The sequence below is a fragment of the Ylistrum balloti genome, unplaced genomic scaffold (assembly GCF_031769215.1).
Source record: "Ylistrum balloti isolate Yb309-2 unplaced genomic scaffold, AGI_CSIRO_Ybal_v1 Utg369642, whole genome shotgun sequence".
NCBI classification, from domain to species: domain Eukaryota; kingdom Metazoa; phylum Mollusca; class Bivalvia; order Pectinida; family Pectinidae; genus Ylistrum; species Ylistrum balloti.
The window spans coordinates 90096-112801 of NW_026781902.1; the positions used below are offsets into that span (position 1 = coordinate 90096).

Here is a 22706-nt window from a genome sequence, read left to right on the forward strand (position 1 = left end):
ATTATTTGGTACATGTATATCTAACAAATGACCTAGAGAATGTCATTAATATTCTTATAATTGTCACATCTTATCAGCCCTGTTCTTCACAGAGAAGAATATCTATACTAGGTGGGAAATGTACTTAATTCAGTTAATGTAGAATTTTCTTTACACCAATTAGAAGTCAAGTCACTAAGTTTTTTATTGGTAAACCGTATGAGAATCCATTGAATGTATTGTATGGCTATAGATATAATCACATATTTGTGGTATTCAGAAATGCCCCTTAATGTTATTTGTGATAGTCACTAATATCCATAGTTTTCTAAGAAATATTGAACAAAAACCTACAGTATCTTCATGAATTGCCTAAATCATTGCTGTTATAGTTACTTTCAGCCTGGTGTTTTCCAAAGATTTGAAAATGAATGTATCCAAGATTCAAATATTTGCAATTAATCTCACTTTTATGATACTACAAATCTACAAGGGAGGATATCTTTACACCTACTGATTACTTTTGAAACTACCAGTAACTAACACGACTGTTCTAGCTTCAGAAATGAAAATCAATGTTAAAGATCCAATGTTCCTCTCTAATGGCGACTTTCTCTGTCCAATAATGAAGGGAAACCACTCTTTTTATCCTGGTCCAACTGTTCTAGTCAGCATGTCGTCTCAGTATCCATGTGGAGTCCTTGACTTGTCTGTAAGAAAGAAAACTTTCATTAGATAATGATTTTGAGCGGCAGTCAATTCCAAAGTGAAAATAACAACAAAACCAACTTTAACATAATTATATTGAATTCTAAATTTATCTTCAAAATTTATCTATCAAAATCAAAGATATCCCAGAGGGATTAAAAAAAGAGATCCCAGAGGGATAAAAAAGAGATCTCTCCAAGAGATAAAAAAAAAGAGATTTCAGAAGGATTCTGGCACACCATCATTTGATCTTGATTTGTTCCTTAAAACCCTTAATTACATGAAATTTAAAAATTCCTCTTAGGAAATAGCCATAATAATCTTTAACTGAAAAATCCAAGATAGTTGTCTGACAGCCATTTTATTTCTAATCACTTCCAAAATCAAAAGGACACAATTAGGGACTAAGAGGAATCTACACAAGAAATTTGAAAAAGATCCATCCTGTACATCTCTAGAAATAGTGATAATAAACTGTCATTGTCAGATGCCATGATGGCTGCCTCTTCGCCATTTTGTTTTCCTCCTCGTTTCCAAAATTAAAAGGACACACCTAGGACCAAGGAGCACATGCATTTGAAATTTGAGATAGACCCATCCTATACTGAGCAAAGAATTTTCTTAGTCAAAATCCAACATGGCTGTCTGTCGGCCAGTTTGTTTTCTGATTTGTCGGAAAAATACAAGACACAACTGGGGACCAAGGGGAACCTGCATATAAAATTTGAGAAAGATCCTTCCAGTTCTTCTCAAGAAATAGCAATAACAAACTTTCTTCGTCAAAATCCATTTTTCTGATAAGTTCCAAAATGAAAGGGGCACACCTAGAATTTTCAATGAAATTTAAGAAAAAATCTATCAAGTATTTCTCAAGAAAAAGCTATAATAAACTATCATTGTAAAAATCCAAGATGGCCGTCTGTTGGCAATTCATTTTTCTACTTTGTCCAAAAAATCAAACGGGTACAACTAGTGACCAAGGCTAACATACAATTAAAATTTGAGAAAGATCCACCAGTACTTTTCAAGAAATGATAACAAAAATTATTTATACACAGACTGACCCCAGACAAAGAGTGATTAGAATAGTCCACTTTCTGATTATAGTTGCCTCAAAGTGATATAACTAACCGACCAAGTTTTACAGCATAGTTGTGATTACTGACTACCATTGTTTTTTTTTTGTCGTTTGTCACATTATCTTGTGAAAGACACATTGCATCTAAATACCACAACATATCAATTTTTTCTCTCCCCAATAAGGACAACATTTACCGTGATACTTGAGTGTGAATGTGACCATCAAGAAGCAAATAAATAATGATTGTTTGTAAATTCTACAAATGGAGCGTTTACGATTGTAAATTTCTAGTATTTTGCTATGAAATTTTCTGGATTACATTGAACCATCAACAAACTCTAGCTGAAGGAACTCTGTTTCATCTATGATGTAACATCCAAATTTAAAAATTTTGTATACAAAGTCAAAGAGTGCATACAAGATGCCTCGATAATGGCAATGTTTCTGTGAACGAACATGCTTTGAGCATGGTATGAAAGACTACTGCAAGATTAAATAGGTACCTCAGTTACATTGCTGCTTGTTAAGTATCAGTGATACCTGTTTACACAAAACTATTCAGAGATAATTTATTTTGCTCATTCTTTCATAGGCTATTGATTGCATAACTTAATTGTGTGTTTCTTTTTCTGTTTAGTGTATTTACTTTAGAAGATAAAATGCCAACTGTTTACAAAAGTTGATGAGAAGCCTTTAACAGCAGTATTGTGAGTCACACTAATTACCTGAATACTGTCCATAAGGTAGAGAAGTGAGGTGTTGGCCGGCTGGAGGATAGGGAGGTACGCTATGTAACATCCCTGGTTGAAGCAGAGCAGACACATATAATATATGTAGTCAGTAAAGCAGTTAGTCAGCAACAGACACAAGAAAATCAGGACTTCAAAATCACAATATATTACAATTTCTTGAATTTTCAATATGAATATCTTGGTATTGAATGTTATTTCTGATCTTGGATGTCAATATCTACATCTATATATATTCTTGAATTTCAAAAATTACTTTTAACAAAATTTTATAGAATGGAAAGATTAAAAGCTAGCTTTGTTTAGTCCTGAATTTCAGCAGTAACATATATATTGTATCGTAAATAAGAATAATTGCCAAAATCTGACACAAGTGCAATTTTTCACAAGGCGAAATCATAAAAACACTTCAAATCAAACATTTCGCTAAAATTCACTAAACAAGGTTGAACTTAAAATATTTTTTCATCACAATTTGTGTTTTTAAAATACACTGTACGATTGTCTTTGCATCAAATGTGTTAGCATAAAAACCAATCAAAATTTTTAAAAAATGTGAACAAGACTTTCCAATTTCTATATTGCACCAGAGTCTGTGTTTGACTTTATTGAGTTATGCCCTTGACATTCACTTACATCACAGCTTTACATACCGTACAACAGGTTTATTTCATGTGCATCTATATTGATAACAATGGCATTGAAATCAATATACATCATCTGTCCTATCTTTTGTAGTTGTATAAAGTACAATGTTTTACATTTATCATATCATATATAACAATTTATAAAAATATTGGATGTTATATTTATACATGCAGCAACAATGACAACTGAATGACGTATAAATCTATTGAAATAACTGCTATCAGTGAGCATGTTAACAGACTTTTGGTGTACAAGTACCACATTGAAATATCATTACGCATGTGCACTAGTGTATCTTGCGATAAGATGGTTGAAACAACCTCCATATTGTTGTGTCTATTACCAATCAGAGGATTACCAATAGTTGGTATAGTGAAAATTATAAGAGTATCATGAAAAAAAAAAAATCACATAAATTAGGTATCACGAAGGTAACCTGTTATATGGTATATAGTAGTTAGATGTGATAATTATAGTACACAGGGAAGTGTTAAATACAGAAAATCTGGTTAGAAATTACTACACATTACACATATTTTCCATGTTCAAATCTTCCATAACTTAATTATGTTTTCCTCGCAGTATGATTGGTTAGATTGGTTATTTTTGTTAGAACAGTTATATCGAAAATAAATTCACAAAAAAAAAAAAAAAAAATAAACAAAAAAAAAATAAAATAAAAAAAGAGAAGAAAAATCTTCCTTTATCCCTGATTATCCCATCAAACTTTAAATAATTCTAGTCAATCTGAAATAATCATCCTAATTTTGATCATTTAAGCAGCCATGGTGTATTCTAGCAGACCACACACACATATCTGGCCTTTAATCTGTGGCTAATGTAGGTACAAAGACCAAAGTTCATAAAAACATGTGTATTATTTCTAAAACAAAAATCAAAGATTGTAAAGATTCAATATTCAATGTCACCTTCATATTTCAATTAGTGAAAATAGCTGAAAATTTCAACGGCAAAAGCGAAGCCATTTACTCCTTTTAAAAACAAGTTAATTGTGCAGTATAGAAGAGTTCAGGAGCATCCCACAACATTCTTAATGGCTGTCTAATTACTATTCTATGAGATTAAATAGTGCTAAGTCAGATCTAGAAGTGCAAATGTCCATCAGAATTTTTATCTTTCAGATTTTACTTACCTGTGGACTGATGTGTTGATGTTTGGTTGGCTAAAGGGTTTTGCTGTTGACCAGTCAGAGGACTTGTTGGTACATTAGGGTAGCTTTTGTGGATACTTGCTGTAATGTAAGGTTTCCAAAACTTTCATATGACATTACAGGCCTGGTCTTATCAATCACAGAGACATATATAGTAAATCCTATCAATTGGGTAATTTTCACGGCGGTCTTCTGAAACTACTGTAATTTTCCTTGCGTCAAAGTTACCTCTATTTGTGATTTCTATTGAAATCTGAAAGTAACCAAGAGCTATCTTAGCCTGTTTCATTCTGACAGATGACCACCAATATGCATTCAAGTAAAGAATATTATAAGGAAACTACTTAGTATGCTGCTAAGTACAGACATTTATTGAGACAAAGTTTGAACTTAAATTTTTAGATCAAATGAAGAAAACTTATCAACAAAAAAAAAAAAAAAAAAAAATAGTGGACTAATAAGTATTCTGAAGTTTCTTCATACCATGAAAATATTTATATTCAACTTAATTGATATCACTTATCCATTATATGTTCCTCAGTATTGAAGTCCTTCAGATGGCAGATGAATTTCCTATTTTGGGATATTGTTGACCACCAGGTTACCTACCTAGGTATGGAGAATCCTGACGTAAGACTTGTTGGACACTCATGTCTTTAGCGAGATTAGACAGTCCCACACTCTGGTAACCTGGCACTGGTTTAGGTAGAGATGTTATTGGACTATAAGCCGGAATGCTGGACATAGAACTATGTTGACCACCAACATTTGACACCATTGAACCCATGCTCCAAATCTTTGGTGACTGGGGTGATTTGGTCTGCTGCGGTTGTTTGTTTTTTTGAGCCCCTGTTGCCATGGACACCTTAAGCTGTTGCTGTGGAGAGGTATGGGACACCTGGCCAGTGGGACTCTGTTTATTACTCTGCTCCCTAGCCTGACCAAATAAGGACTGCAGAAATTCACTCGAAGATTGAATATTGACTCCCTGACCAGAACTAGCATTACTGTAGTTTTGTTGTCCACTGACCTGTCCAGTCGTGATTGACCCTTGGCCTCTGGGCTGTGACCTTTGGGATGAGGACACAGAAGTTGGAGATACCCGATTGGATGTTATAGATTTAGTTTCCTGAGAAGAAACTGGTGACTTTGAATGCACTGCAATGATTTTGCGAGGAGCACCATTAGAAGCTCCCATTTTGATAACTTTCGTCAAAGTCTTGGATTGTGTATTTTTTGTGGTAGATACAGTCACAGGTACTACCTTAGCACTGTTGTATTTCTGACCTGCTACACTGGATGTTGTTAATGGTTTATTACTGACAGGTGAAGTTTTAGCAGCCTGAGATAAGGATTTGCCGCTCTCAGCTTCCATCAACTGTCTATACACTTCGTCGTTGATGAGGGATCGTTGAAGTGCTATCGTGGCTGAAGTCTGCTGCCCTAAGGTCAGACCCTGGGGCTTTGTGTGGGTTGTGTGAGAGGCAATAGCAGATTGAAGGGCTGCCTTCTGTTGGGAATTGAGAGATGTACCAACAGAGAGAGATGCTTTCTGTTGTGGGGTGCCAGTAGGCCGAGCAGACATGGCGGCCTTCTGCTGGGCTGTTAGGGAGTATTGATTAGGACCAGATTTAGCTGTACTTGACGGCTGACTCTGATGAGCTGGTGCAGGGGACGATTTATCTTGTCTCTGAGAGGCAGCTATTTGTATTTTCTGTACAAGTTGTTTTTGTTGATGTGTTAAATTTGAGCGCTGTTGCTGCTGTAACTGTTGTTTTTGTGGTGATGTAGTATTACTTTTACTACTTACATCACCTTCCTTTAATTTTGGAGAGAACACTTCACTGGCATATTTTTGATATTGAGCAAGAAATCCTGCACTACTACCACTTAAGTCTTGGCCCTGACCGGCTCCAGTGACCTTGACCTTTGAATCAGGAGATACCACTGATTTGTCAGCATCTCTTGAAGATGGTGAAGGAATGAAAGAGGACTTCAAAATGTCTGACACAACGTGATCCCATGAACGTTCCTGAGGCATATCCAAAGAGCGAGCACTTGCAGCAGAATCAGCCAACAAGGACAGACCAGGACTAGCTGAAAACGGCAGAGAACTGGAATTAGGAGTTCCTGAGGTGTTAACACCCGATTTCTTATTTACAGAAGGTGTTGTTAAGGTTGGTGTTGTATTATTACTTAGTGTCCTTCCACTACTGAAGTCCAACACGCTGGAAGATGATGAGGTATTAGGTAACAAAACTGAACTACTATCCCTTGGTCGACTAGGTGTGGCATCAATTGTCCCATTTCCAGTAGATGTAACAGATTTAGTTGTGGCCTGAGAGTTTGTTGGTGTGTTGGATGCTGACCCAGGCATGGATTTGGTTATTATCACAGTCTTTTTGGGTTTTTGTCTGGAAGGTGAAAATAAACAGTCAATTACTTTCTTACAGTGTTTTTTCTTTTTCAATTTGATGCTTCAAGCTTAACATTTTGACATTGCAACATTATGCTGTTTAGAAATATAAAGATATACAATAAATATTATAATCTTATATAAGAATACATGGACTTTGATGAAGCATATTGAGTATTGATAGAGTAACACATGTATCCTACCAGCCCCTACAAACAACACACATTATAAGGTAGTAAAGTTTGATGAGAATTCCTCAAAAAATGAAATTGCTTGAGCTCTGACAATGATTTTCTCAAAAGAGTAACAGTGACCTTGAACCAACAACCATGTATTTTGAACTTGTCCAACATATTATTGTTGTTTGTAAGGGTGTGAGGTTTGTAAAAATCCTGTGAAGAATAAAGCTGCTAGGAGGTTGACCCAACAATACTGAATCTCTAACATGTTGAAGATATTTTGGTGCGTTATAGTCCTTTGTAAAATGTGTAGAGCACAGATATTTGGTGCTGCATATATAAATAGAGGAAAACTATAGTTTCTACTTAGGTTTCACAGGAAGGGGACTAATAAATGTGAACAAATAAGTTTTGAGCTGATTTTAAAATAACACAGAAAAAACACATCTGATGAAGTCTTTTTTGGAAGGATTATCTCCCCTTTGTAAACTACAAATGAATATATAAAAGAAAATCTCTTAACACAATTTTCTTCAGATTTGTCCTGCACGAGAACAAATATAAAATACAAATAGATATGTATCTTCAGGTATTTGGCATTAAAGAACAGACAAACAGGATTGCCTCAGATGTTATGTGAAATGATAACAAAGTCCGTTTTACACTGTTCAGACTAAATTCGACCATGGTAGCTACTGAAGAGAATCATAGTGATGTGTAACAGTGGGAAGAACAAGTAAGTGAATTTTCATGCTTTCACATCATATCATGTTTTGGTTTGTTTACATTAAGGCCAAAGATAACAGATAATACATATAGACTGTTCCATTGTATTCAGGAGGGTAGGAGATACTTACGGATTAGTCCAACTTGAATGTACGGATCTGCTCTCCTTAAACAACATCCTGGTAAAAAGTTCATATTAATGACAGAAACTTGTTATACAGACTACATTGCTATGTGAGATATAGTGCTTATTCAGAATTTATTTCCTTTTGATAGGACTTGTTTTGTATTTTCTTAAAAAGTTATATTTCTTAAATTATGATGGTCTGAAGCCATATCAAATATATCATAATATTTGACAAAAATATTAAATTTCAATAATATCATTTTGTTTCCCCGCCAATAGACAAAGTCTCTTTATAAATACTTGCCTTGTCTGCATCCAACCTTTCGGCCAGATTGGCTTTACTTCATTCTCCAGAAAGGACTTAAGGTATTCTTCATTGGTTTCTGTCTTGTTCTTGGCTAGCTCACACAGCTTCATCTTGCACCTCACCACATCACATAGGAGCACTCTGATAAACAACAATCAGGTTATATACAAAAACTAGGGGAGATAACTGAGTATCTTGCACCTCACCACATCACAATCAGGTTATATACAAAAACTAAGGGAGATAACTGAGTATCTTGCACCTCACCACATCACATAGGAGCACTCTGATAAACAACAATCAGGTTATATACAAAAACTAGGGGAGATAACGGAGTATCTTGACCTCACCACATCACAATCAGGTTATATACAAAAACTAGGGGAGATAACTGAGTATCTTGCACCTCACCACATCACAAAGGAGCACTCTGACAAACAACAATCAGGTTATATATTATTACTAGGAGAGATAACTGAATAACTTACACCTTACATCACAAGGTAGCATGACAAACAATTATGCTTATACTTCTATCACACATGTGCTACAATTAAAGGAGGTTACTTGAACTAGGTTTTCCCACTCTTATTTGAACCTTGATCACATTCAAAGATGCATGTTTAAGTCATATTCCGGTATTTTAACATGATTAAATTAAGAATAAACCTAAAAACTTCAGTTTTATTTCCTGATGATAATGACATTATTTGCTATACACTGTGAATTGTTTAATATCACATAGCTGTATTATATATAGTATCACCAACCTTAAATCTTCTGTCCACTCAAATTTTTTCCGTGGCCCATTTACTCGTTTCTTTCCTCCAGTGGCCTCTGGACCTTTTTCCTCATCGCTGTCATCACTGTTATTTTTCTCTTTTTCTTCTTTGTCTTTTTCTTTTTCACCTTCTTTGTTTCCTTCAGCAGCTTCTGCTTCTTTCCTTGTGGTGATAAAAAGTTTCATTTTGCATTTATAGACAAAATGTGATGGTAAACAAAAATACTTACAGAGGTCTTTTTTGGACTTGTGACAAATGAAGGTGTGATCCTTATATTGTATAGGTATTAGATTTTGTAAAATAAGAATTCCTGTGTATAACGTACTCACAAGTGTTTGATTTCACTAATCACATTATGCATACAAGTATTTATGATCCCATTGTGAAGAGTTCCAAGTGTCAGATATGCACGCCAACAAAAATGCAAACAGGCAAGTATATAAAGTACATTTTCTTTAAACAAGTGGGTTGCTTTTAATAAAGTTTCATTACAATATTAGTGAGTATGACTTGTGTGAGCTATATAACAGTAAATATCCCATGTAAATATGTTGCCACCTATATGGCTTACTTCTGAAGTATCATTACAATATTAGTGAGTATGACTTGTGTGAGCTATATAACAGTAAATATCCCATGTAAATATGTTGCCACCTGTATGGCTTACTTTTGAAGGCTCCACTTCTGGTACTCAGCTTCATGTTTCTCCTGCATAGAAGGCATCATGGCATTGACAGCTAAAAAGCAAAAACATACCTCACTCACCAAAAAATAAAAAAAAAACATCTCAAGAAAGGTAAAACTTAAATACAAACATAAAATACAAATTGAAAACTATGTCCCTTTCACTCCATGTCACATTTTGGTGTGGTTGGAACATTTCAATATTTTTCTTACATTTTGTGTAAGACTTACTTCACAATTTCTTATCGATATAAATTTTGAGAGAAATCAACATCTAATGTTGTCCTGTGATAGCGGCACTGGCCATAGGTTGGTGGTTTCTCTGTACTAACTTTTGATTCCCCCACCACCTACCCAAACCTAGCACATCCTTAAATGACTGTTGATAGGATGTAAAGCAACATTAACCCAAACTAAACTGATCCTGTAATATGGGTTCCAGTTGATGTAATTGATCAACCTTGTTGTTTATCTTCTTTTTGGTAATTTGGTTATTACTGTAGTTAATGTATTTATGAGTGGGAACTTTGAGTGATGGTTTTAGTTAAGAAGTGACAGGCAATAAAGATTGAATGTTATTCATGTGAATTTGATATACCACATATAAGCCCAGGGCTCTCGATCTGCCAGATTTGGGGTCGAATACCCAATGCAAAATAGTATCTTTTTTCCCCAAGTTTTCCCAATTCTAAGGAAAATACCATTATTTTTCCCAATTCTAAGGGTCCCAGTCCCAAAATGGGGTGAGAGAGCCCTGAAGCCGCATTGGTCTATAAGCCGCACACCCGGCTTATGAAGAAAAAATGGTGGCGTATAACCCGAACAATAAGGTAATTATATTGTAAAGCTGGGACACAGATGAATGGCCTTTATTATTGAACTACAAATCAATCTCACCATCCCTGAGTTTCTGTAGAGGCTCCCTAACCACATCATCTTGTTGGTTGATACGCAGCTTCTTGGCACGTTTCTGGAGAGTCTCTTTCCCACATGGAAGGAAAGAGGCCAGATGAGCGTAGATGGTTGTCCGATGACCACACGGTAACTGACGGCAATGTAACTCCACTCTGAATACAATCATACAAAGATGAACATATTTAAAAGGCAACAAAAATTCATGTGCTCAAAGTCATTCACTTATTGCTTAGAACTACACTGGCAATATTTTTCAAACAGAAAACAAATTATTTATATAAATAAGAAAAGAAAACCACTTACCACGGTTTTTTTTAAAATCCATATTGTATTTTTAATTTTGAGATAAATGTGCACAACAGGTGGTTTGTTAAATTCATATTTATGACTAGGTTCTATAAAATAATTGCTTTTTGTTGATTTCAGAGTTATTTTGTATCCATGAAATACATCCACAAATTAGGATCATAAACTGTAAGAACTGACGTAAATCTTCAGCATCAACAAAATAAGTACTGCATTTAGGTATGAAATCAAATGCAAATGAAATAATTTTTTTTTGAAAAACTATTAGGAAATCTGAGCTCCACAAGCCAAGCCACAGTAAACCTAAATGATAAATGGGTTTCCCTCCAATAGACATAAGATTGTACTTCATGACAATGGTAGACAGAAATATACAATACATGGGAGACAGAAAACTATTTGGAATAAATTGTTTTGCTATTTAATTAAAACTGCTATAGAAATGTTTTATAATGAATGACTCAAACATGAAATATTCTTTCAATTTACTTTTTAATACATGTAGTAATAAAAATAAATGTACAATTAAAGTTGTCAAACATAACATTCAAAAATGTACAAAATTGAAAATCATATATCAGCGGGGATTCCCTTACCCTCATGGTAAGGAATGTCAAATATTATTCATGAAAAATGTTGAAAATAATAACTGACGCTAAGCAACATGAAATACAGACGTAGCTATCTCTGCAGTTAATACCTAGACAAAACAAGTGATAAACATATAACCAAGGACTGGGTAGAAATAACAACATATAACAGATTCACAAAATAAACAAGAAAATTGAGATCACCTAATTAAATGAAACTTACAACTAGGTATAAAATCTCTGAGTCTAAATTCATGAGGTGCGTATTATATACAGGAACATGCCATTCTTGGGGTTATCATTCTCAAGTTCTCTGTCCGCCATATTGGATTACCTCCCTTCACATAAGTATATTTAGAGTCGTTGGTCATATATATAGTAGATTGAAGATAAAAAAGCAAAGAACAAAATAAATTTCGAATGTTTTAATGCAATTCATTATTTGTACTTCTATTCAAATTATCAATATAATTCTATGGCTGGCACCTCTAAACAAATCTGAAGTCCCTGGGAGAAAATCAATTTTTTTTAAACCATTGTTATTGCTTTGTATAGGAAAAAAAGTCTAATCAGAGTAAAAAGTAATGTGCTGACCACCTGGCCTTATTGCAGGATAAATATTGTATTATAAAAATGGTACTCACTTCAATAACATGGAGTTGACATCAGTTGAGAAGAATTTACACTTGCCGTCCTGGGAGTGTTTAGCAGCCTAAACAGAAAGAAAATTGGTTATACACAGAACCAGTTCCCTGTGCATACTATTCTGTATTACATTTTACATGAAATTAACTCAGCTTTTAAAGAACTGAAGAGACATGTGATTTTTGTCTCTTCATTTCACAAAAATATTAATTGTGAGGATCTTTGCTGAACTGAACATGATTTCATCTGACATATCAAACAGAACAACCAGCCTTCAGGAGACCACTGATCTAAACTTGAAATTAAATCTGATCCATCTTTTTAAAGTCTTATAAAAATGACCTTTGTCATAAAAACCAAATTTCAATATATTTCACTCTAAGCTTTAAATCCAGAGAAAATAATCAATGTTAATTAAAATATTTGGATATTAATGAGAATTACAATTTCTTAATTATAATAAACATTTTCCTATTGTAATGATCTGAATTTCTTACCAGATATCACAAAGCTTTACCAATCTTTTGACAAATAGGTGAAAATATACATTTAAGAAAAATGTTAGCTAGACATTATTGTATTGTTTACTACCTGACAAAGGGAATCTAAATGTGAGAGTTGAAAAAAATCCAGAGATACAACAATGAATCACAGCTCTTTAAAGCTTGGACAATAAGTTTGTTTTATTTTTGTGATTAGTCCCATAATTCAGTGAGCATATGTATAGCTAAGTACTATGAGGACCCTGCATGTAAAATTGGAAAAACCAAGTTGCCAATATTTTGTTGCAAAATATGTTATTCATAATGAGGGGCCATAAACAACATTTTAGGAATAATTTGGGAAGAGAAATTTCCTCCATCTTACAAACAGTGCTTAAAACAAATTTTAACTCTCAAAATCAATCCCAAAATATATATGTTCATAACTAGGCACCAAAATAAGCAAAAGACATCCATGAAAAAAGTAATTCTGGATAATATCTTAAGTTTAAAAAATGCAAATTGTTTAAATTCTCTGGCAAAATATTCATAAATTTGTTACAAAAGAAACACTGCCCTATTTCCATGAAGTCAAATTAGATAAGTCTGAAAATAGAGATAAGAAAAATAATGTAGCTTGGGAAATATTAAACAGGAGTTTGTATTACTTAGTCTAATCATAGTCATCTATTGGTTTGATATAGGGAGATTAAAACATTTTGTAGATCCAGATGATGGTCAGTAGTGGTTGGAGTCAGTAGGTGATTGATGACATGAATTTGACTATATGAAATGTTTACCTCTTTTAACTTTTCAATGGTGTCCATAAGCTGCTGTGGAATTCCTGAGGGAAGTTTAGGAATTTGTGCAGGATCAACAGTTTTTGTTTCGCCTGCCTCCCTACTGTTAGAATCTTCCTTATTGTTAGCGGGTGTGTTTTCAACAGGCATTTTGTCAGATTTCCCGTCTTGTGAAGAATCATAACTTTCCTGACTGTCGGAGTTGAGATCATTAGAGACGGAGGTAGGTGTAGCAGTGGACTCAGTCTGTTGCTTCAGCAGTTCACCAACAGTAGGGGAAAACTTCTTCCTGTATTTCAACAACACAACATATGCAATAATAATATTCCTTTTTTTCTTTTAAATGAAATATTGAAACTATATTTATGAGCTTATTTATGAATTATGTAATCTGTAACAGAATACATAAACTTGATACAATATATATACAGTCTACTCTTTTTTACGTTGCATTTATCCTGTATATAAACCCAGGGGGTTGGGCAACTTGTGACTGAAGTTCAAGATTAGGTATATTATAAGCCAATGAACAACTCGCAACTCTGTTAAACCAATGAACTCAATGTCAGATAAATATGGTATTATGAAAGTGTGTTATAAAATGGTTAACTAGATCTGGTTCAGTCAACAATAATATCTAAGTAGATTCATACTTTTTCAATTTCTCTTTTTCCTCTGGTTTCTTTGGTTTCTTGAATGACTTTTCTCCACCTTCTCCATTCATCAGCTTTTTCTTCTTCTTTTTCTTTTCTTCACCCTCTACCCCCTCTTTTAATTTTCGCTTCTGAAATATTACCAATTGGTTTCCATAGACAATTCTTTTCGAAAAATAGAAAAAATAGGTTCTTTCTATTCGCCTGAGTTAATGTAGAGATTGTTCAGTTAATGTAGAGATTGTTCAAATTTACAGATAGAAAAACTGACAATTGATGTAAGGCACAGAGAATAAGAACAGATTATGCTAAGAAAAATATGAATATCTCCTCATTTGAAGATGTTGAACCTGTTTATTTCCTAGAATTTCTCCCCTACACCCTGCCTGTTATTAATGGTAAAGTTTAATTATTCTTATTTCAAAAGCTTTTCGATCCGAAGACATCACTTTTATTGTATGGTCACATTTGTGAATCCTGTAACATTAATTGATCCCTAATTTTCAATACCTAGCTGAAAAAGCATTGTTTACATAGGTAACAGAAATCATACACAGCAATAACCCTTATACTAGTAATTTGAAATAAATGTACTTATTTTACAGTTGCAGCAAGCTTTGAGTTATGCCACAACTATACAGTTGATTTTATGTAATAATCATTCCTACCTTCACCTTTACTACCACTTTTTTGTTTTCTTTTGCCTTCTCTTCCTTTTCAGAGTCAGAATCGGAGGCGATTACCTGTCAACACAAAATCATATTCAAAGGTAAAAACAAAACATGACAGCACATCAGAGTAAGAAGAAACGATAGGTTCCAAATAATGATAATAAATGTAACTAAGATTAAAGTGTTAAATCTGTAAAATTCATACGACAACCACCCTGACTTTGATTCTTTTTGCAAATTTGTTGATAAAAAGTGTTTCTTTTGGCCTGTTGAATTTGTGACGAAACTCTGGTCGTTCTACCTGCTTCTTTCTCTTTTTCTGAAGTGGAGTTGACTTTTGAAAAGCATCCATAGAGTCATCCGATAGTTCTCTGAATTCAAGCTTTCCAGAATTGATATAGAATCCACCAAGACGTGTAGTCAGTGTCGAAGGCACTAACTCATCATACTGAAAAATCAAAATAAATTGTTTTCGTACATCAAATTCCTTGGATGTTTAGGAATATATTGAATCCGAGTCATTATAGAAAATAGAGTAGACAACAATGTATTATCCCCTCCTCCCCTCAATGGATATTTTCCATATTATCAAAAATTAAAACTGAATCATCATCATTATCATCTGAGAAACACGAAGCAGAGAACCAGAAGAAATTTAGTCAAACTGCAATAAAAGTAACAAAGCAATGTGGCAAATAGCAGTTCTCCACTAAATGTGAAATAATATGGCTAGAATGTACTGTAAGTGAACCCATGCCCTAAGCAGTTTCAATGACCAGCATTGTAGGTGATAAGAGACGATACAGAAAGATAATAGAATGATGGATAGACAGATAATGGAATGATGGATAGACAGACAGATACATAAGAAAACTGTAGTCAAATGTCTATAAGTCTTACGGCTTCAGAGTTGTCTATAAAAGGATCATTTTCATCGTATCCTTCTCCGAGGTCAATCATCTCCATCATTGGTTTCTTCTTTTTCTTTCCCGGTTTAGGACCCTGGAAATACAACCAAAGAAAACATATTCAAACATTTGGTCTTTACCTAAATCATTTCTCAAACTTTATAAATGAAGTGTAATCATCAAAGGTAAAGATCCAAGCTTGATCACAACTGAGCAATAATAACTTAAACCAAGATGAGATGGAGAAACGAACCCGTTTGAAATAAATGAAGAAAAGTGGAGATTTCAAAAAACATTTTATAGAGGGATTAGATCGAGGGTTATATGATAGCGTTGAGGTTAGATTGACATAATTTTTATGATGACATAATTGGAAAATATCTAAAGTAAAGAAATTCTAATTAGTCTTACTTTTGGTAAAATTTTGCTATATTCTATGGGAAATTTCCCCATGTTTTGAGTATATCTTTAATGGGGAATGTGTTTTTATTGGAGAATACCATCATTTTCTTGTACAGGTAGAGAAAACAATATTGAAGAACCAACACATTAGGTCTCAGATTGAGGCTTGTACATGTAGTTAAATTAGTCTAGATTAATTCCGTAGAGATACAAATGAAGGCACTTTTTAGTGGTGTAACAATATTGTAACACGTATTGACATCAGTAAGCAAATTTTCTACTTCAATCCATACACAACACAGCCAGACAACAGTAAGATGCTGCAAAATACTCATTTAAAGTTTAATGAACACTCCTGATATTATTTCCCAGGAAAAAACTATTAACATTGTGACATACCGGTCCTAATGGACACTGGACACACATAATGAACAGCTTAGTAAATAATTTTCACTTTTTAAGAGTGATTGTGATCTATTAATCAATTTGCTTCTTATTTAGAATCCAAATTTATCTGGTTTTTTTTAATCTTCAAGTAAAGGTGTAGAAAGTTAGGGAGATGTTTGTGTGTGTTTTTTTTACATTTCCTTTTGTTCCCTATGGTTGAAAACTTATTTCAGTGTCATGGGTCTTCCAACGATCACACTTAGATTATGTATTGTATCACAACACCTGTCTTGCAACACCTATCTTATCAGGAGTTGGCCGGCGATACACAGGCTATTAATTTCTAACTTCAAAGGGACAAATACTGTTGACAATCTTCCTAAAGTGGTTATTACTTTAGGACAAGTACATGCCATCTGTAATTTTTCTGATTCTTAAAAACCTACATGTTGACTCATTAACTTCACAAAGGACCTTCAGAAAGTGTAAATTTTTACTCTATATCATATGTGATTTGAGTCCATGGGTCTTACATCTATAACAATAATGGGCTAAAACATTTATGCCATGTGATTTCATCCCCACTCCCCACTCCCTCCTTGGACAAATCAAAATGGCTTTCAATAAGTCTTCAGGTTCAATATCACAAGGGTACAATTGATTTCAAGTCATGCATTACCTTGTGCAATAAATATTACATGAACCAGCAGGTGTAATACTACCATTGTGATATAATTTGTGTCATCATTATCAAATTAAGATTAATCTGTTGTGTAGGAAAATTTTCTACTTAATATGAGATATGTGATAAGCAGAATCTTATACTTTCTGTAACACATACATATTTCTCCTCAAACTGGCGGGCAATGGCTGCCACCTCATCTGGATCATCTTCGTCTCCGAATGGTCCAGACAAGTCATTCTTTGGTTTGTCGGCGTTCTCTTCAACTGACTTGGTACTATCCTTCCGCACTCCATTCTTAGCAGACTGTGGAACAAAAGAAATCCATGATTAAGTGATAGTGGACACGTCCAATGAAAGATTCCATAGGAGAAAAGGCTTCTTCATTTAATTTTTATTGATTCTGGTGAGCAAATGTACAAGGATGTCCCAAATTAACGCCAATGAAAATAAACATTTTTTGAAGACGGAGTTCAAAAGTTTAACTGTGGAGAAAGAGGGAAAAAATTTTGTCTCTCCATTAGATCATTGACTATTGTAAAGACAATAAAAAAATCAAATAAAAGAGTAATTTGGCCTTGTAGGCAAAATTGTATGTAATTCAAGTTAGAACAAGTACATCATCATGCAAGTTTTTAAACAAATCCAGAACTTATCATTAATAAGTGCAGAAAGGTTATCAATCCTGTTGCTCTGTATATGTAAGTATGTCTACTGTTACAAAACAGCTACATCCATTTCATTTCAATTCATTTGTCCAACAGTTCTTAAATATCTGAAGGATACCAATTTTTTTTTTGTCTTTAATAATTCTGATGTGCCTGTTTAAGTCCGCAAGAAAAGTCATTACATTACCACTGAAAGCTGATGATCAGCTTTGAAGCATCACTATATCTGATATCTAATATTATATTTTTCTAGTGTTTTTGAGGAGGTCTGGGGTTATAGTTTTCAGTATAATGAAATTTTTTATATACATATGTACAGATCCACAACTCCATAATGTTAGTTTTTTTTTTCTGTTTCTGGGACAAGCCTGGCCATTATATGCTTCATCTAAACAACAAAATAAGTACTGCAATCATTTCATATTACTTCTAAAACAATGTTACAATCCAACAATGTATCACTTTGTTAGTCAAATACTTCATATAGTATCTTTTTTGTTTGTTAAAGAAACAAATCAAATTATCAATGGATTTTCAACAGCATAAAAGAATACAGCTTGACCTTACAAATTTTTTCCTCTATAAAATGTATTACTTTTCATTATATTAGTAATAATTTGAACTGTAAATAGCCCACCTATACACAGTACTAGTGTATATATGTAACTCTCAGCATGTCTCACCATTCACTTTTTTTCACAATATTCACAGTGTTATAAATAATTTCCCAATAAATAGATTCCAAAGATGATCCGACTTTTCTTTCATCATATTCGTCATTCAAAACAGGTGTTCCTGTGGTCTTTCAATGATGAAATAGCTGAGTAATCCTTTCCCTGTTAAACCGTATCATATGGACACCATAGAGAGTTTTTGTAACAGTTTTCAAATCTAAGATCACAGACTGTGAAAGACTATGTAATATGAATCAAAATATTAAAATTAACCTTTTAATCGAGCAAATGTGTGAAGAAAAAAAATACTGATGATATCTATTTGATCAAAACAAAACTTAATTCTGTCCATTTGTATTACTTTAAGATCCGAATTTACTTTTTGTGAAGTCAGTTAATTTGGTTCAGTAAATCTGATTAAACATTGCTACAAGCCGAGGTACTTTTAAACATCAGTAGTCTTAAAACATTATACTCACAATTCTTTTCGACCATTTTGCAAAGGATTGTGCATTTTGTGAAGGATTGATCAATTCCATATTTATCAGTAACATTTACAGTCAAGCTGCAACACCCCTTCCTTGCACGCCCACAATTTAAAATGGCTAAATCTACGCTGTCACATGCTATAAATTGATTAATACTTCAGCTATCAGAAGATTTCTTCCTCAGTTCAGAACACATTTTCACCAAATCGTCTTAAATCTGTTTTGAGGTGACTTATACTTGTATATTGAAATTGTACACAAAATTTACAGAGTCAGAAAGTTGGTCAATCAGTGGGGCACTACGCTGCACAATTTACATGGATATACTTGAGAAATACCACTATTGCATACGTTACCTACAACATGGTAATCCACCTCCAAAAATCAAGATTGTTAAAGCAAAATTCATAGGAAAGAAAAGAAATTGTGCTAAAATTCTGTATCATTTTCACTAATTCTGTGCATTTCAAACATAAACTGCTGTATAGTGGTCATCATATTTTTCTCTTTTCATCTCTCAACAAACAGAATAAAATCCTTATTTATATCTACGTTTTTTTTACTGATGTAAATGATAGGTCCATCACGAAAAAAGATGTCAGAAGGGAAAAATTCTTGTACCGCACGTGTATGTACGCGTATTCATGCACGTGAATGTTCGCGCACGCCGCTGCGCGCACACACGCGATGACTTACACACCCCGGGGCCGGGGTGTAGCAGCGAGAACAAAAGCCCGCCCCGACAAGTCACACTGTAGTGTACGGCTGACCGACGACTCCACCGCTTACAAACGTGACGCCACCCCCAGCCAATACACACACAATCAACATACCGCCCAACTTGCCTCACTTATTCGTCAGTATATCACCCGAACGTCGACTGAATAAAAAAGAATCAATATCTGATAATTTGATTACACCCTAAACATCTACCTATGTGCAGAACACGACAAAGGCGACAGCTATGCACATTTTCGTCTGCTGTCGCTCACCGGTCGTGTATCAATACACCATCACCTTTATCAGTCTTGACCCACTTTCCGATCCGGAACAGATTGCGCACGCGCTCTCCAGAAATATTTTACAAAGTCATCTTTTCCAAATACAACATAAAAATCACCTTTCCAATCTAAACTAAACTAATCTGCTTAGCTAATACATTAGGTCCTACCTATCGTCTTATCAAACTTCATTATCTCCGATAATCAACGTCCTAGTAAGTACCTGAGTGACGTCATAGGTCAATTATTAATCGCATTTCACATGTTTTTACTTCTATATAATTTTGTTAGATTTCACTATGCCTCCTCCACCACCCAAATTTTCCCCATCACGGTTTTGATGCTGGTAACCTAGCACTTATCATGTCAACACACAATGTCGACGTAACAAACTTTTGCTGTATAAACATAGAAAATGCAGATATTACAAATCAATATCATCGTACTGTGAGGTAAATAAAATTACAAAGGTCATTCAGAGTGTGTTCTATTATATTCTTAGTGTTTGCAAATATAATCACCCTTCTCCAAAACTTCTAACAATCTATGGAAATGTTCATAGGGAGTACCAACCAATCGGAACTGAGAGCTCTGTTCTGGTCGAGGGGGAATGTGCAGGATTGGGATATAAATAAATGTGTCACGTTAGCATCTAACATGGAAGACGAAGCAAACACAAGTAGATAAACCAATATGGCCAGGAAATAACTGTTCATCCGTACTATAATGTCAGTGCATTTTAACACAAAAATCATGCGAAACCCAACTTTTGCATTCAGCGAAACCAAGCTAACAAACGATGATCCGACATGTCGGATTTGGAGACACCGAGCAAGTTATTATAAGGGATTGGGGAATGTAATGAAAGACGATTTCATAGCACAAATGTTCAAAATGGCGTACAGGCAAGGTCTGGCTATATTGTAGGCAATTCGAGAACATTAGACTGACGTAGTTCAGCCATTTTCTGAGCTTTTACACTGACGAAGAAGGAAGGGGTGATGAAAAACAAACCGCTTTCTAGTGGGAATCCCCGAAAATAAAACTACATTGAACATTGCTTTTAACAGCTAAAAAGTACTTTAATTTGAATAAACGGGTTAAAATTGAATTAAAGTTTATTTTCCATGCGGTTTTTTAACGTTTTCATAACTTACCGAGTGCTTTTTCAGTAATTCTGTGTAAGAAAACTCCGAGCATGTTTCGTCCGTGGATTCTTTGAGAGATAGCACAAAACGTGCAGTACACACAGTGTTTTCCGAGTTTGTAGTCTCTTTCTTATTATCCAAAGTGGTAAATTGTAATCTCCTGGGTTCCGCCATCCTTCCAAATTAAAAGATCCATTGATATATAAGTGAAACCGATGAGAAATATTTCAATCTTTTGACGAAGCTGGCGAATTGAACCGCCATTTTCTCGATGTGTGACGTCACGAAATCACGACCTTCTGTCCGGAAGCGGCCATAAAGCACCTTTGGGTGAACCAAGATGAAATAATTTCTTTTTCACAGTTTCTGAATATTATAATATGTATTATTTAGGTGCATCAAATAATAAGTAATACAAATAATATTAGTAACAGGAAGTTATGTTTCAAATACATAATAATTAATGGGGAAAACCCATTTGTTACATGGTTGATTTACATTTTACTTTGGTATATTCCGAATTCATAAGGAATCCCCCTTCTAAAAATAGACACAACATGCCCCAAACGAAGCTATTTTTACAGTAATAGTAAGCAATGCGAATAGTTTATTTACAAATACGTAAACATGTGAATTGTACTGTAGCAAACTCCATTGTGCTTCCATTTCATTTATAACATATTTTCAATGCAAAGTGGAATATTTATTTCTAGGATAGTTTTTGCTTAATTTTAACTTATTAAAAAATACTAGCACTTTTATACTGATATCATAAGATCTTGCCAACTTCCATTGGTACTTTTCAGGAATGTTATTCCAACTACTATGCGATTTCTTTTTTCTACAAATAAAAACTATTAAATATGGATGCAAAGTTGTTGTCAAGCAGTCTTAAAACTTCTGGTTTTATAAAGTGCAAATTAAATTAACCTTCTCCATTTCAAAGTAGATATTTGCAGGTAACAACCCTTGTAATAATACTTCATTTATTAATTAAAATACAACTGATGCAGGGATGTTTTCTTCCACATTCCCCAAACCTCCATTTCGTCAGCAGTTGTTTTATGATAATACTAATCCTGCTGTATCTTGCTGTGTGTTGTAAGAGGTATAATTGTCAGGCACCCTGTACAGGTCAGATGTGGTTTCTCTGATGTCTTCTGCTAAAGGGACATTGGAAGTCGTCACAGTCTGCAGTATACGACCGCATGGTTTTAAGAGCTGACTAAATATGGAATTAGAGCCTTTTCTGTATTCTCTGGCAAGGGTACATTGAAGAGGCCTCAAATACTGCTCCATTTGCAATACTGGGGATCTTGATTTTTCCTGTCTGCTCTTTCTTTCTTTCTGTGCTTTGACACATATATGACCCTGGTTTTTTCAAGGATGTTAAATCCCATAAAAAACATATCTTTGTTGATGAAATGGAAAGGTGTGGTTGGATATATAGCTATGTAAAGTCGAAATTCACTGTTGTATATATTTTTACTATTTATTTTCACCTAATATTATGGAGGTACACAAATGTTTTTGTATGTTGCACATAGTTGCCTGAATTGGACATTGGCTACATGGCATCATAGCCAGTCAATATAAATTTTGGTATGTACAACTACTTCATTCACCAGATTAATAAAGGGTACTTACAAGTGCATACTGTCCGAGAATATGATGTGGACGATTCTCAATGTTAGAGATCTTTATAAATCTTGTACGTAGTTAATTATAT

The 22706-nt window shown here is 34.1% G+C and overlaps 1 protein-coding gene across 1 annotated transcript; it reads right to left on the minus strand.

Moving 5' to 3' along the window:
- Window positions 1-569: 569 nt before the first annotated feature.
- LOC132554915 (ubinuclein-1-like) lies at window positions 570-21151 on the minus strand. Its single transcript, XM_060219248.1, has 17 exons — window positions 20987-21151; window positions 17158-17304; window positions 15520-15621; window positions 14921-15067; window positions 14617-14691; window positions 13949-14079; window positions 13296-13584; window positions 12013-12080; window positions 10455-10624; window positions 9541-9610; window positions 8862-9035; window positions 8089-8232; window positions 7789-7836; window positions 4946-6750; window positions 4319-4417; window positions 2494-2568; window positions 570-689 (listed from the first exon to the last, which is right to left on the minus strand). Exons 1-17 carry the CDS (start codon window positions 21149-21151, stop codon window positions 661-663), a joined length of 3738 nt encoding a protein of 1245 aa, XP_060075231.1. The 3' UTR covers window positions 570-660.
- Window positions 21152-22706: the final 1555 nt, after the last annotated feature.

Bases quoted from the DNA above. Each gene is read 5' to 3' on its own strand.
- LOC132554915 (XM_060219248.1), bottom strand. From the start codon at position 21,151: ATGGCGGAACCCAGGAGATTACAATTTACCACTTTGGATAATAAGAAA. The intron at 10,625-12,012 runs GTGAGTACCATT...GATTGTATTCAG, and splicing joins GTCAACTCCATGTTATTGAA to AGTGGAGTTACATTGCCGTC. The intron at 6,751-7,788 runs GTAAGTATCTCC...TTCACCTTCCAG, and splicing joins CATTCAAGTTGGACTAATCC to ACAAAAACCCAAAAAGACTG.